General features: G+C 53.1%; 1 protein-coding gene across 8 annotated transcripts in view; it reads left to right on the top strand.

Moving 5' to 3' along the window:
- Positions 1-12,561, top strand: part of LOC144945197 (acyl-CoA dehydrogenase family member 11-like) — a 94,357-nt gene that overhangs the window by 64,543 nt on the left and 17,253 nt on the right. Inside the window, exons 1-9 of one of the 8 annotated variants that reach the window (XM_078873499.1) lie at positions 246-393; positions 1,194-1,375; positions 6,218-6,559; positions 7,258-7,490; positions 8,442-8,541; positions 9,480-9,597; positions 10,334-10,476; positions 11,290-11,439; positions 11,903-11,997. In XM_078873499.1, coding sequence (XP_078729625.1) covers positions 1,331-1,375; positions 6,218-6,559; positions 7,258-7,490; positions 8,442-8,541; positions 9,480-9,597; positions 10,334-10,476; positions 11,290-11,439; positions 11,903-11,997 — 1,226 coding nt within the window. In that variant the 5' untranslated portion in view covers positions 246-393; positions 1,194-1,330. The other 7 variants (XM_078873501.1, XM_078873502.1, XM_078873500.1 and 4 more) reach the window with 7 other exon arrangements.

The following is a 12,561-nucleotide window of genomic DNA, read 5'->3' on the forward strand; positions in this document are numbered from 1 at the left end:
TAAATAAAAGGTGACCTTAGTAAATGTAAATAATAAAATAGTTAATAATGAAAATGTATCAAAATTAGTGTTGTTATAACAATTCTATTTATTTAAGTTTATTTAAAGTTGCGCATTTTGATGTGGTGTCACATTTCTCAAACCCCCTCCCTCGTCACACATCGTCACAAATGTCTGACCCCCTCCCCCCCCTAGGTGAGTGACGTCATTTATGGACTGCCCCTTGAACCTATCTACGTGACTTTACCGAGGCCGCTACGCGTCACACGTGATGATGATTATAGTAATCGATACCGTGAATCGAGTCGCGTAATCGCCTCGCGGGTGTAAACATCGACTGCGGAGACAGTGTGAAGGGTCACGTTCGGAGCAAGTGAGCGAGCAGGCGAGCGGGTGAGTGAGCGGATGAGTGTGTGAGTATGTGGGTTTGTGAGTATGTGAGTGAGTAGGTGTGTGAGTGGGTGTGTGTGAGTGGGTGTGTGAGTGTGTGTGTGAGTGAGTGTGTGAGCGGGTGAGTGCGCGGGCGCGTGAGTGGGCGAGTGTGTGGGTGGGCGAGCGGGTGAGTGAGTGCGCGGGTGAGCGAGCAGGCGAGCGGGTGAGTGGGTGGGTGACTGAGTGAGTGGATGAGTGAGTGAGCGCGTGAGTGAGTGGGGAAGTTAGTGGGTGAGTGAGTGCGTGGGTGGGTGGGCGCGTGGGTGGGTGAGTGAATGTGAGTGGGTGGGTGAGTGAATGTGAGTGGGTGGGTGAGTGCGTGGGTGAGTGAGTGAGTGTGAGTGGGTGGGTGAGTGCGTGGGTGGGTGAGTGCGTGGGTGGGTGAGTGAGTGTGAGTGAGTGAGTGAGTGTGAGTGGGTGAGTGAGTGTGCGTGGGTGAGCGGGTGGGTGAGTGGGTGAGTGGGGAAGTTAGTGGGTGGGTGAGTGCGAGTAGGTGAGCGGGTGGGTGAGTGAGTGGTTGAGTGGAGAAGTCAGTGGGTGAGTGAGTGTGAGTGGGTGAGCGGGTGGGTGAGTGGAGAAGTTAGTGGGTGAGTGAGTGCGCGACTGGGTGAGCATCCTCGTCACATCACCCATCCCTTCCTCTACCGTGAGGGTCCTCACACTGGACGTGCAATCACATAGGTCGATTCGATCCCCGGGCGCGGCATTGACGCTCCGCCTGGCGACTTTCTTAGCTCCCCCCTCGCCTGCCGCCCACGCAGCAGCAGCAGCAGTAACAACAACACCGCGGTTCGTGACCGCGCACGAGGATCAACTTTACGCACTGCGAGAACGCAACCGGGGTCCGCGGGCATCTGCGAGAAAGAGCTTCTTAGCTCATCGGATTCCTCCAGGATAAATGCTGATTCTGGAAGAGGTGCGCTTGGGGCCTTCCGGTGTCTCGGTAGGTGTGGAGTGAGTGAGTGGATGCTGTTTGCTGCTGTTGTCAATGTGCAGCAGGTGGATGATGATGATGATGGCCTCGTTACAGACAGAGGTGACTGTGTAAGTACAGTACTGTACGTTGAACTTATTTCGCACCGTACGTAGCCAGCTGTGCTTATCGGAGGTGCCGGGGGCAGTGGGGGGGGCAACGACCCAAACACAACAAACACTTCTCAAGAAACAAGTTTTCAATCTGTGGTGCCGGGGACGGCGCTGCCGTCGTGGTGCCGTCTTGGGGCTCGGTATGCAGGAGGTCGTGGGTTCGATCCTGACGCCTGCTGCTGTGTATGTGGAGTTTGCGTGTCTCTCTCATCATCATCACGGTGGCTAGGAGATGTTAACTACATCGCCTGGTTTGCAGGAGGTCGTGGGTTCGATCCCGACCCCTGACGCCTGCTGCTGTATATTTGGAGTTTGCGTGTCTCTCTCTCTCATCATCATCACGGTGGCTAGGAGATGTTAACTACCTCGCCTGGTATGCAGGAGGTCGTGAGTTCGATCTCAACCTTGACGACTACTGCTGTATATTTGGGGTTTGCGTGTCTCTCTCTCCGTGGTCCCTTGGATTTTTCTCCGGGTCTTCCAGTTGTTTCCCCTCCGTATTTAGAATAAACATCACGCGTTTGTCTGCTGTTATTTAATATCAACACGAGCCACTTCGTTGAAGCTATAATTTGTGATGACAAGGTCGCTTCTGCAAAAATAGCTGCGTAGCTGAGTGGGCCCTACCTGGTAAAATGACAAAATAGTTCAGTTTTAGATGTTAAAGTGGAGGAGGCGCTGCTATAGTGGAGAGTTCCGCCGTGAGCGTTAGCGCAGGCGGACATTGAGCAAAGAGAGATGCCAACAACGAAACGCAACAATACGAATTGGCTCACCGCCGTCGATGGGCAGGTGGCGTCTGTGGTGGGGTAAAGTGTGGGTCCTTTCCCACTTCTTTCCACACGCTTGGCCAGCGTGGAAGAGTAGACCAAATTACACTTCAGAGGGGCTCCGTGGAACGCCGAATCAACCAGAACTGGCTTAAGCTAAGTCGGTTGTTGCGGGGCTCCACCTTTACCTTTTACCTCTCCCTGGGTGTTTTCTCCCCTAGGTCTACTGAGCCTTAGATTAATGGAGTACCCGGTAGTGTACGTACAGCATAAACATCGGCGCTAAGAGAGACAAAGGCGGCCAGGGTTGGTGTTGGCTATGAACTGCACTTGCCCCGACAGCCTTGTGTCTCATCTTGGATGTGAAGCTTTCGTGACTGCAGGGATCCATACTCTTTGGTTCTTTCCGTAAAGTCACGTAGGTATAAAATAAAATAGATCAAGACGTTTCGGGCGCAACACAAGCGTCCATCATCAGGTGGGAAAGCATGGTCTGCTGCTGACGCAGACTGTTTTAAAGGTTTGAAATGGGTGTAGCTCAAGGGCTATGAAGCCTTGTGTCTGCTACACGGAGGGCCTTCTTGGCATTTGTAATTCCCTCGCAGCGACTCGTCGTGGGATGAGGGTAACATTGATGACGACGACGGCGAGCTGAAGATGAGCGGGTGTCTGATGAGAGAGGCGGCTCCGTTGTGGACGAGGGGAGCACGTGCGGCGGCTGCTGCTGGGACACGTGCGGGGGTTGTGCGGCGTTGCATGGGGAGCGGTGGCGCAGTGGTTTAGTGCACTGCCCGACGAGGCCCAAAACCCAGGTTCGAATCCCGTTCACGATCAATAACGGCACGGCCAATAACGGTGGCAGCGAATATTTGAGCCGGCCTTGGGCCTCGTCTATGTCGGCTCAGCCTTAAATGATAACCTGGTGCATACACGTCATTACTGGGGAGACAAAGACGGTATCCCCAGTAATTACGGCTTTAATATGCGCTCGCTAACAACACTTGCCTAAGTGTTTTTACCGAAAAAACCTAAGAATATGAATCCTTGCAGTCACGAAAGCTTCAAATCTAGAACACTTGCCTCAACAGCCCTGCGTAAGCTGTACAGGGGGACTTTGGGAAACTCCTCTTGAAACAAATCTCACACATTACACCTTGTCATGGCAGTGAGAGCTGTGGAGAGACGAAGAGAATGCGAGGTAGTTAGTGGTGGAAAAAGAGACTGGGAGTGGGGCTTGCAGGGAGGGGGCGAGGCAATGAGAGTGGTGGGGAGAGAGGGCGGATGGGAGAGAGCTGCTGTTGTACTTTGACCCGCACGTGTGACGCTGCGTGCGATTGGTGGTTGTGGAGGGCGCGGTGACCCATCCCTCGGGTAGTAGTAATAATAGTAATAAGCCGCGGGGCACTGCACAGTATACGGGGATTGCTTTTTAAGTATTAGCTAAAATAATTGTTTTTTAATGTTGAACCTGGTGTAAGAAGATAAATAAAAGTTATTTTGGGTTAGGTCGCATTCATATGAATGTCGTTAACCCACCACAACCCGACTCCACCAATCAGTATAAATGCTTGTCAAGTGAACAACACGTGCTGATTAGTTACTACCCAGCTAACTACCCTACATGGAGGAGTTACAGCTACGAAGAGTCTGACCCTCACTCGGGTCCCCCGACCACGTGTTGATGCCTGTAGAGCTTCCAGCTTGTAGGATGTAGAGCTTCAGCTTGTAGAATGAAGCGACCCCGGTCCCTCTCGGGGACCCACCTTATATCTCCCTGGGTTGGGGCTGCTCCGCCCTCGGCCCCGCCCACTTTCTAGAGCGTTCCAGCTCTCTCTCGATCCCTCTCGAGAGCTCTCCCCGGACACGTGATCGCCGCCTAGCCCCCCCACCTAGGGGCCTCTCTGTGGACACTCCGGATCACGTGTCTACGGGGTCAACCAGAGTGCCATGGCCCGGGGCAACCCTGCCCCTGGGCTGACGCTCTCCCACTTTCCCTTGTGGGAGCCCGCACTACACACTATGCGTGGTGCCCGCGCTATCCCAGCACACACCAAGCCCCGCTTGGGCTGGTACTACACCCACCTATGGAGTGTACGCGATGACAGTGCATCGCGCGCCACGGCCCTCTCGGGCCAGCACCATACAGTGATATCCCCGATGTCACTACAGGTTGACTGACCAAGATGATTGGCCGATGCACCACCTGTGCCCCCTACTATGCCAAGTTTCTGTGTTTAATCCACCCAGCGCTCCGCTCGTTATTGTGAGTGTCGCGCCTCTGCCCTCCGTTGATGCTAGCCTGTGCTGCGCCCATTTAGCCCCGTCTATCCAGCCGAACAAAAGCTGGTCAGGCATGCGGTGGCTGGGCATGCGGGCTACATGATCCAGCCAACGCAGCCTTGCTTACTGGAGTAGCTCACCAAATCTTTTCAAGGACTTGTGAAATCCTCACACAATCCAGCCTGGTTAAACCCAGGATGGCTCGTACGCAGGCCATCCTAAATGTTTCTAACCGGCGAAGATGTTCCATTATGGGGGTCCACGTTTCACAAGCATAGAGAAGGAAGGGCATGACCGTGGTCGAGAAGACCTGATGCTTGGTATGGAGCGACAGACTAGGTAGCTTTCGCACAGCATTACGCAGCCGATGAAAAGATAATGCCGCTCGACTGATTCGGAATGAGACCTCTGCTGCCCCATCACCAATTGGAAGTTGTGAGGGTGCAGTGTGTTGCACAACATACCCAGGCAGGTGTTTAGTTTTGGTGAGGCTCATGGTTAGACCCCACGTCTTAGTGACATGCTCCAGGTTCAGCAGCAGCGCCTCCAGCTCCTCTGAGTGAGCAGCAATCACCAGATCATCAGCATACATAATATGGTAGACCAATAGGGAGCCAACCCTTGATCGCACCGGGCATCGATCAGCCTCCCATTGTATCTGTACCAGATGTAAATTCCTCTGGTACAGCCATCGAAGGTTTCACGAACTACGTGATCGAAATGGATGTTTAATAATCTGGGAGCCAGAGGACAACCCTCTTCCACCCCAAGGTGAACAGGGGATTGCTCTGACTCCTGGCCGCATAATTTTACCCGGACCTGCCGACCATCATGAAGGTCCTTAATGATTGTGAGCGAAGAGTCAGGGACTCCGAAAGCATTAATAAAAACCAAGAGCCCAGGCCTACTGATGGTATCATAGGCCTTGACCAGGTCAACAAAGCAGAGAAGTAGGTCCTGTTGGAATTCCCCACACCTCTGCTGTACCAGGGGGGTGCCTGCGGTGCCCCTCACAACCATTTACGGCCTTCGGTCAGGAAAGTCACGAAAAATTTGCACACGAACAACGCATTCACGCAAGCACCCGATGCTCCGTTTTGAAGTTTTATAATGAAACATCTTTGAATTGTATTATGTTTTGAATTAGATGATTGTATTTGTTCATTAATAGCTTATGTCATTTTACATCTGGAAGACTTAATTGAAAAGGACATTTAGTGTGAATTTTCTCTCGTCGCTAAGTAGATAGCCTTGCTGGGGGTTCGGTTCGATGCGGACTTGTTTGGGATTGCGGGATCGAGATATGGCGACATAGAGCTGCTGGCCGTGCGAGAAGACCGCCGTCTGCAGATCGATTCCAACCGTAATTGAACGTCTGTCTCTGCGCCTCCGTCGTTCATGCAGGGGGCGCGTAGGTTTGTAGCGCCCCCTGCATGAAAACGATGGAAAGTGCAGCTTCATCACAGATAAAGTTGTGCTCTTATATAAGAGTATGGTCGCGAAAGCTGACGTTAAGATGTACATTGTCTGAAAGCATGGGTGGATGGACATAACTCGACACGTGTTCATACGCATGCAGTGTGTACAATCCTATAAACATCCCAGTTGAAATGCCGAACACCCTGTCCACCCCGTTCCCCATTCTGCAGCCTCCTCTCCGACACAGCCTCCGACCGCCGGCGGGGATGCAGCAGTGCTTGAGCGTGAGCTTTCCCCTCCTGCGTCGCCTTGGGACGGCGACTCACGCCTGCGCCGTACCGTGCATGGGCCTGCACGGCCGCGAGGCTACTAGGCCTGCCGCTGTTGCGGATGAGGCTCTAGCCAGTGCTGAGCGGAACCTCTCCCAGCCGGAGATGGCACCATCGCCGCCTCCTCCACCCTTCTCCCGCGCCGCCATCGGCACGTTCTTTCAAGAGCGGCCGCAGCTGCACAACCCTTACAGGGACGACGCGCTCCTCCGCGCCTACCTCAAGCGGAACCTGCCCCCATCGGTGAGGCGTCCGCGTGATCCCGCTCGGTTTGACCTCGCTCGCCGACCAGCATTGCCTGGCTCTCTGATGTGCCTTCGGGTCGCACCGTGTGTCGTTTGGTACGATGTACCGACGTTTTGCTCCCCGTGCCGAGAGCTTCTGCGGGAACTGGATTTTTGTGACCGCCTGATTTTTGTGGCACGAACAAATCGCGGGGAGCCCTGAGATGAAAATATTTCGGCAGTCCCTTGTACACCACGTTTAGTGTACTACTAGACATGTGCCACACTCAACCCAGTCCAGTCGACCAGCAACATAGAAAATGTGCAGTTTGAATCTGATTGGTTGTTCCTAAGATTCAATGAGCTGGAATAGAGTTGTCCTGATGATGTTTTAAGGAATTTTAAATGAAACGCCGTGTGTCCAATTGCTAAATTCGGGTCTGGTGGATTGCTCATCAAATTCCCTGTGAGCTGAACAATAACAATTGTCATGCTGTTAGACGCTTGCACACGTGACGGTGTGATTGTATTTGGCCGTGTTGGGTGGTGGAGGGTCTTAACGACACAGATTTGGTTAGATAATTCCGTGGCCTCACCCGATCATCAATTATGAATCAGAAAATACTCGGTGAGAAACTAAGCCACGTGATTCTTGGTCTCCGTTGCTCTCTCTGTTATTTCTCCGCCGTCTCTCCACTGCCGGCGTCGTCGCCGCAGGTCCTGCACGATGTCGGCACCGACCTGGACGCTTTCGGCAGCCGCGTTGTGTCCGAGCTGGAGGCACTGGGGCGCGAGTGCGAGCGGTCGCCGCCCACGCTGCGCACGTTCGACGCGTGGGGGCGACGCGTCGATGACATCGTCACGTGCCCCGCATGGCGCCGGCTTCACGACATCGCGGCCTGCGAGGGCATCGTGGCGCACGCCTACAAGCGCAAGCACGGCGCCTGGAGGTAGCCACCCAGCAGCCGACGCTGGTGGGGTGGTGGGGGGGTGTCAGGCTCGATGCCCCCCATACACGACTTGAGACCAGAATTGTTTTATCTATTGATATTTACCAGGGAAAATTATTTTAATTCCTTTGTATTATTGTTAATGTGGGCTCGAAATCATGGGACTGACCACCCCTGGCCCTCACTACCCCACGCTGGGAAGTTTCTACATCTGCCTCTGCAGTAGCTGCTGCTATGCACACAAAGCAGCCAGACTGGGGAGAGGTAAGAGAGTGCGTGGCGAGACTTCTGCAAAAACGAATGGAGCCAAATGCAGTGCTAACATAGCCCGATGCGTGAACATGCCGGATCGAGTCGGAAGCTAGAACAGGGTTTGATGGGTGACTACCGTGCACACGAGGTGCCATGTGGCGGCAGGGCTTCAGTGTGGGCAGCAGAGGGCAGTGCAGCAGAGTTCACATTATTACCGTACTTCTGTGCTCCCCGCACGATGTGGAAGCTGCTCATCCAGCAGTGGATTGGCAAGAAGGGGGCGGCACATCTACTAAGAATATGACGCATGAGACGCGTAGCAAAGTGGCTGTGATAGACAAACAGAGCCTGGTGCAGATAAACAACAATGGCTGTATTGCTCTGTTTGTGTCGGTGCTTTGGTCCCAATTGAGTAATTTGCAGGTAAATTTTCAGCACTGGGGTGTTTGGCCGGTGCCAATGACTTTGCGTGTTGTTTTAGCTATTGGAGAAAAGTGGAGAACGCAGAGGACAACACCCATGCTGAACAGGGGGTGGGAGGACAAACTGCACACATAAAGGCAGCCGAGGTCGGGAATCGAACCCTGGCACTTTTTGCTGGAGGCAGAAGCGTTGCCATTGGCACCGACACCCCGCGGGGCTCTCACGCGGTTTGTCTGCGTGTCCCACGCCCCCCCCCCCCGCACCTCGTCATGCCAGCCGCGTGCACCAGCTGGCCAAGCTCTACCTCTTCTCGCCGTCCGCTGGCCTCTACACATGCCCGCTCGCCATGACGGACGGTGCCGCCAAAGTCATCGAGGTGAGTTCGGATCAGAAGAGCTTTCTCATCGTCACTGGTCATCATCGTCTTGTCATGCTCTATTCACTGCTGGATGGATGAAGGGTTCCCCAGATCATCGCCATCCCTCGCATTCCTGCATTGCTACGATCCACCCAGCAGCGCCAGCACAATAGCTTATTTCGTCGCTCTGTCTCTACTGTGGACACCCTCGCGGGAGCGTTTCTTGCCTATGGCCGCCACTCCGTTTTCAGTCTTGACCGTCGGCCATTGTCCCTTGTGGCCGTGACGCGTCCTGCCCAAGCCGTGTTATCTGAAGAGTCAACGCGATCCCTCCAGCGTGCGTACATCCTTCAATCCACGTGTTCCTCTCGTCTCTCGGTTTAAATCCGAGAGCGCGCCTCTCCCTCCTCCATTGAGTGTTTATGCTTATAACTAAAAACATCCAAACCCTACACCTTAGAGCCTTAGAGTTTGGGCTCCACAAAACCTCTTGAAAACATTTTTCAACTCTTGTGATTTTTTATTTTTTTAAGGGACTTGCCTTTTTTAAAGTTTATATTAAAATTACTCTTTGGTTCTTTTGGTAAAGTCACGTAGAAAATATGGTTAAATATTAATAGAATACGAAGTTTCGATTGCAACGCAAGCAACCATCATCAGGTAAGAATGAATGAGAAAACAAACGTAGTAAACTTAGAAATATAATACAATACAACACAGAGAGTCGGCTAACACACAGTTAACGCCTAGCCTGGTTCATTAAGTTCTCCCAAAGATTGCTAAATTAAAAGTTAAGTGTGAGTTGTGAGGAATCTAGCAATATTTGGGAGAACGTAATCAACCAGGCTATGCGTTAACTGTGTGTTAGCCAACTCTCTGTGTTGCATTGCATTACACTCCCTAATTTTACTCCTAGCTCATCAAGTGGTTGAATGTGTTTCTCATGGGCAACGCAGACGCTGGCCGTCCAGGGGCGCGCCGCTGAGGCTCTGGAGCATCTCACGACTTTCGACCCGACCAAGTTCTGGACGTCCGGGCAGTGGATGACGGAGCGCAAGGGTGGCTCTGACGTGGGTACGTGCAGCATGTGCTTCAGGGGGTGAGCAGACCGAGATGACAGGGGAGAGGTGAGAGAGTGCAAGGAGGGGAGCAGAGTCTAGACGGGAGGAGAGAGGAAGGAAGGGGTGTCCTGTGCAGGAACCTGACTATGCGGAGTGCGCTAGGAAATCGGCGTGGTGTGTGCATCACGTGGAGGTGCATGGTTTCATGTCACATTGGTGTTCTGTGGCTCGGCCTACCTGTATACCATTGCTGTGCATGGCAGCAGCAAGATGTTCAAGAGCTAGATGACAATGTCGAGGTCTGCCTGCCACGACAAGAGGGCTTCAGGAGAGAGAGAGAGTTGGTGTTGTTTTGCTGATCGTGCTCCGTTGAAGGAGCACAGACTACAGTGTTTACCGATATGGTCCATAGCTTTGATTGCATGGCCACAATCGCAATCCTGTGGCTTGTACAACATTTTCCATTCATGAACGCGATATGTGCATGATGGGCCTGTTGATATTCTGATACGGTTGATGGTCGCCCCAGTGTCAAAGCCAGGATGTGCGACGATGTTTGTGTCTCGAATGAGGAGGTACTTATTCTGGACGTCCGCATTGTCCCCCTCTGTTCGTTCCACCACGATTGCGGCTCCCCGTGCTTACGCGGCGTCGCGTGTGCCTGCAGTGCTCCGCCAGGTGTGAGTAGTGTGCAGCGCAAACCTTCATGTACGTGCGTGGTGTGGCGTGGCGTGGTGCGGTGCGGGCAGCCACGGGCACGGAGACTGTGGCGGAGCCGCAACCGGATGGGAGCTACCGGCTGCATGGGTTTAAGTGGTTCACGTCGGCCACGGACTCGGACATGACGCTCACCCTCGCACGGGTCACGGACGCAGAGGGGCGGACGCTGCCGGTGAGTCGGGGGCAGGCAATGCCGCTTGGGGAATGAGACGCGGTGGCCTCTACACGGTCCGACGCAAAGTGGGGGGGACGCCTACGTCCAGCAGTGGATCGACCAAGGGCAAGGGGCTGTGCCCGTCGGAGAGGGACGGAGTGATGGTGCAGCAGTTTGCATGTCGGCATCGCGAACCTGGCCAAATTCACTGGCATGTGACCTCTGAACTGAACTTGGGCACCTGTGACAACACGGAATGACCAGTGTGGTTTGGTATGTTCAAACAACTCCCACGACCAACGCAGCATGGGGCGGTCTTCAACTTATTAAATTATTTGATTTCTGACTTTCAGGTCCCTTGCCAATCCAGTACTGAATGAGGGCCGGTCCACACCGTGCCCTTTGTGTTCAATACAAACCTCAGTCACCACAATAGCTGGGTTCAAAAACACGGATTCAACAGCACAGAATTGATCCTGCAACACAGAGGTGTGCAGCATTGCACGTGCAAAGGCTTTGTGCCTAAACCAGAGTAATTCGCAGTGTAATTTCATATTCGGCAAATTTGAACCGTGACGCCCGCACACAATGGCCGTCACGTTTTGAGTGATGTCAGGGGATCTTTAAAGTTCACTGTGAAGCAGACAGCGCGGGGTATTCTTTTTATGGTCAATAGACCTGGTGGTTCACCAGGGCGGCCTGCCGGATTCGAAACACTAACCTCTGCATCAAGCTGCGCGAGCTACTAACGGTGGGCTAGGGCACCGCCAACAAGACAAAGTTCCCCCCGCTAGCATTTGCCTGAAGGATGTTGGAATGCCGCCCGTGCAGGGCAGCCGCGGGCTCTCCCTCTTCTACGTGGAGGTGCGCGACTCGGCGGGGCAGCTCAACGGCATCGAGGTGCAGCGGCTCAAGGAGAAGCTGGGCACGCGCCAGGTCCCCACCGCCGAGCTGCTTCTGTCCGGCACGCGGGCGCTTCGGGTACAGCAGCCATCTGTAGGAGGTCGTGGGTTCAGTCCCGACCCTGACGCCTGTATATTTGTTTTCCCCGTGGTCGCGAGGATTTTTCTCCAGGTCCTCCGGCTTTTCCCCCCACATTTACATTCGACATGCGTTTAGAGTATTTGCCTGTTATAAATGTCCAAACGACAATAAGCCACGTCGTTGAGCAATCATTTGTGGCCAGGTCACTTATGAAAAAGAGCTAAATTTCCCTCAGTGGGCCATACCTGGTCAAATTTAAAAGAGTTTAAGAGCAAACATTTTTTTCAAAAACGGTCACGTTGAAAAGTGAGCAGAATGTTTGACAGTCATTAATGAATTGCGAGCTGGTTGTGCACCGTGGTTGTGCACCGTGGTTGTGCACCGTGGTGGTGCACCGTGGTGGTGCATCGTGGTTGTGCACCGTGGTGGTGCACCGTGGTGGTGCACCGTGGTGGTGCAGATCTCGGAGGAGGGCCGCGGAGTGGCCTCCATCTCCTCCATGCTGACCATCACGCGCCTGCACAACGCCATCTCCTCCGCCGCTGCCATGAGGAGGTGAGGACCTTGCCGCACAAGTTTGAGGACACAGTGCGGTCTGCTCGCTGCAAGTCTTTATTTTGCTGGCCTTGCCAAACAGCCACATCGTGTGTGTGTACATATATATATCATCATCGGCATCCTCCATCGTAAATCCACTGGCGTCATCATCTCTCGTGGTCCTGCGCTTTAACGATCCAGCTAACACCTGCATTTGAGCTGATTTGATTGAATTTTGATTTAAAGCTTTCGTGACTGCAGGGATTCATCTTCTTGGTTCTTTCGGTAAAGTCACGTAGAAGGGAAGTAATAAAATAATAAAAATAAAAATAAAACATAATAAAATTATTCTCACGACGTTTTGGCCACAAGCAGCCGTCGAGGCGACTCTGTCGCCTGAGGACGGCTGCTTGCGTTGTGGCCGAAACGTCGTGAGAATAATTTTATTATGTTTTAGTTTTATTTTTATTATTTTATTACTTCCCTTCTACGTGACTTTACCAAAAGAACCAAGAAGCTGATTTGATTGCTTCATCTCCGCAGTGGAGGGTCCTCCCTGGTACGGTTGCCAATGTGGCTTCG

Source organism: Lampetra fluviatilis, chromosome 37 (genome assembly GCF_964198595.1).
Source record: "Lampetra fluviatilis chromosome 37, kcLamFluv1.1, whole genome shotgun sequence".
NCBI classification, from domain to species: Eukaryota; Metazoa; Chordata; class Hyperoartia; order Petromyzontiformes; family Petromyzontidae; genus Lampetra; species Lampetra fluviatilis.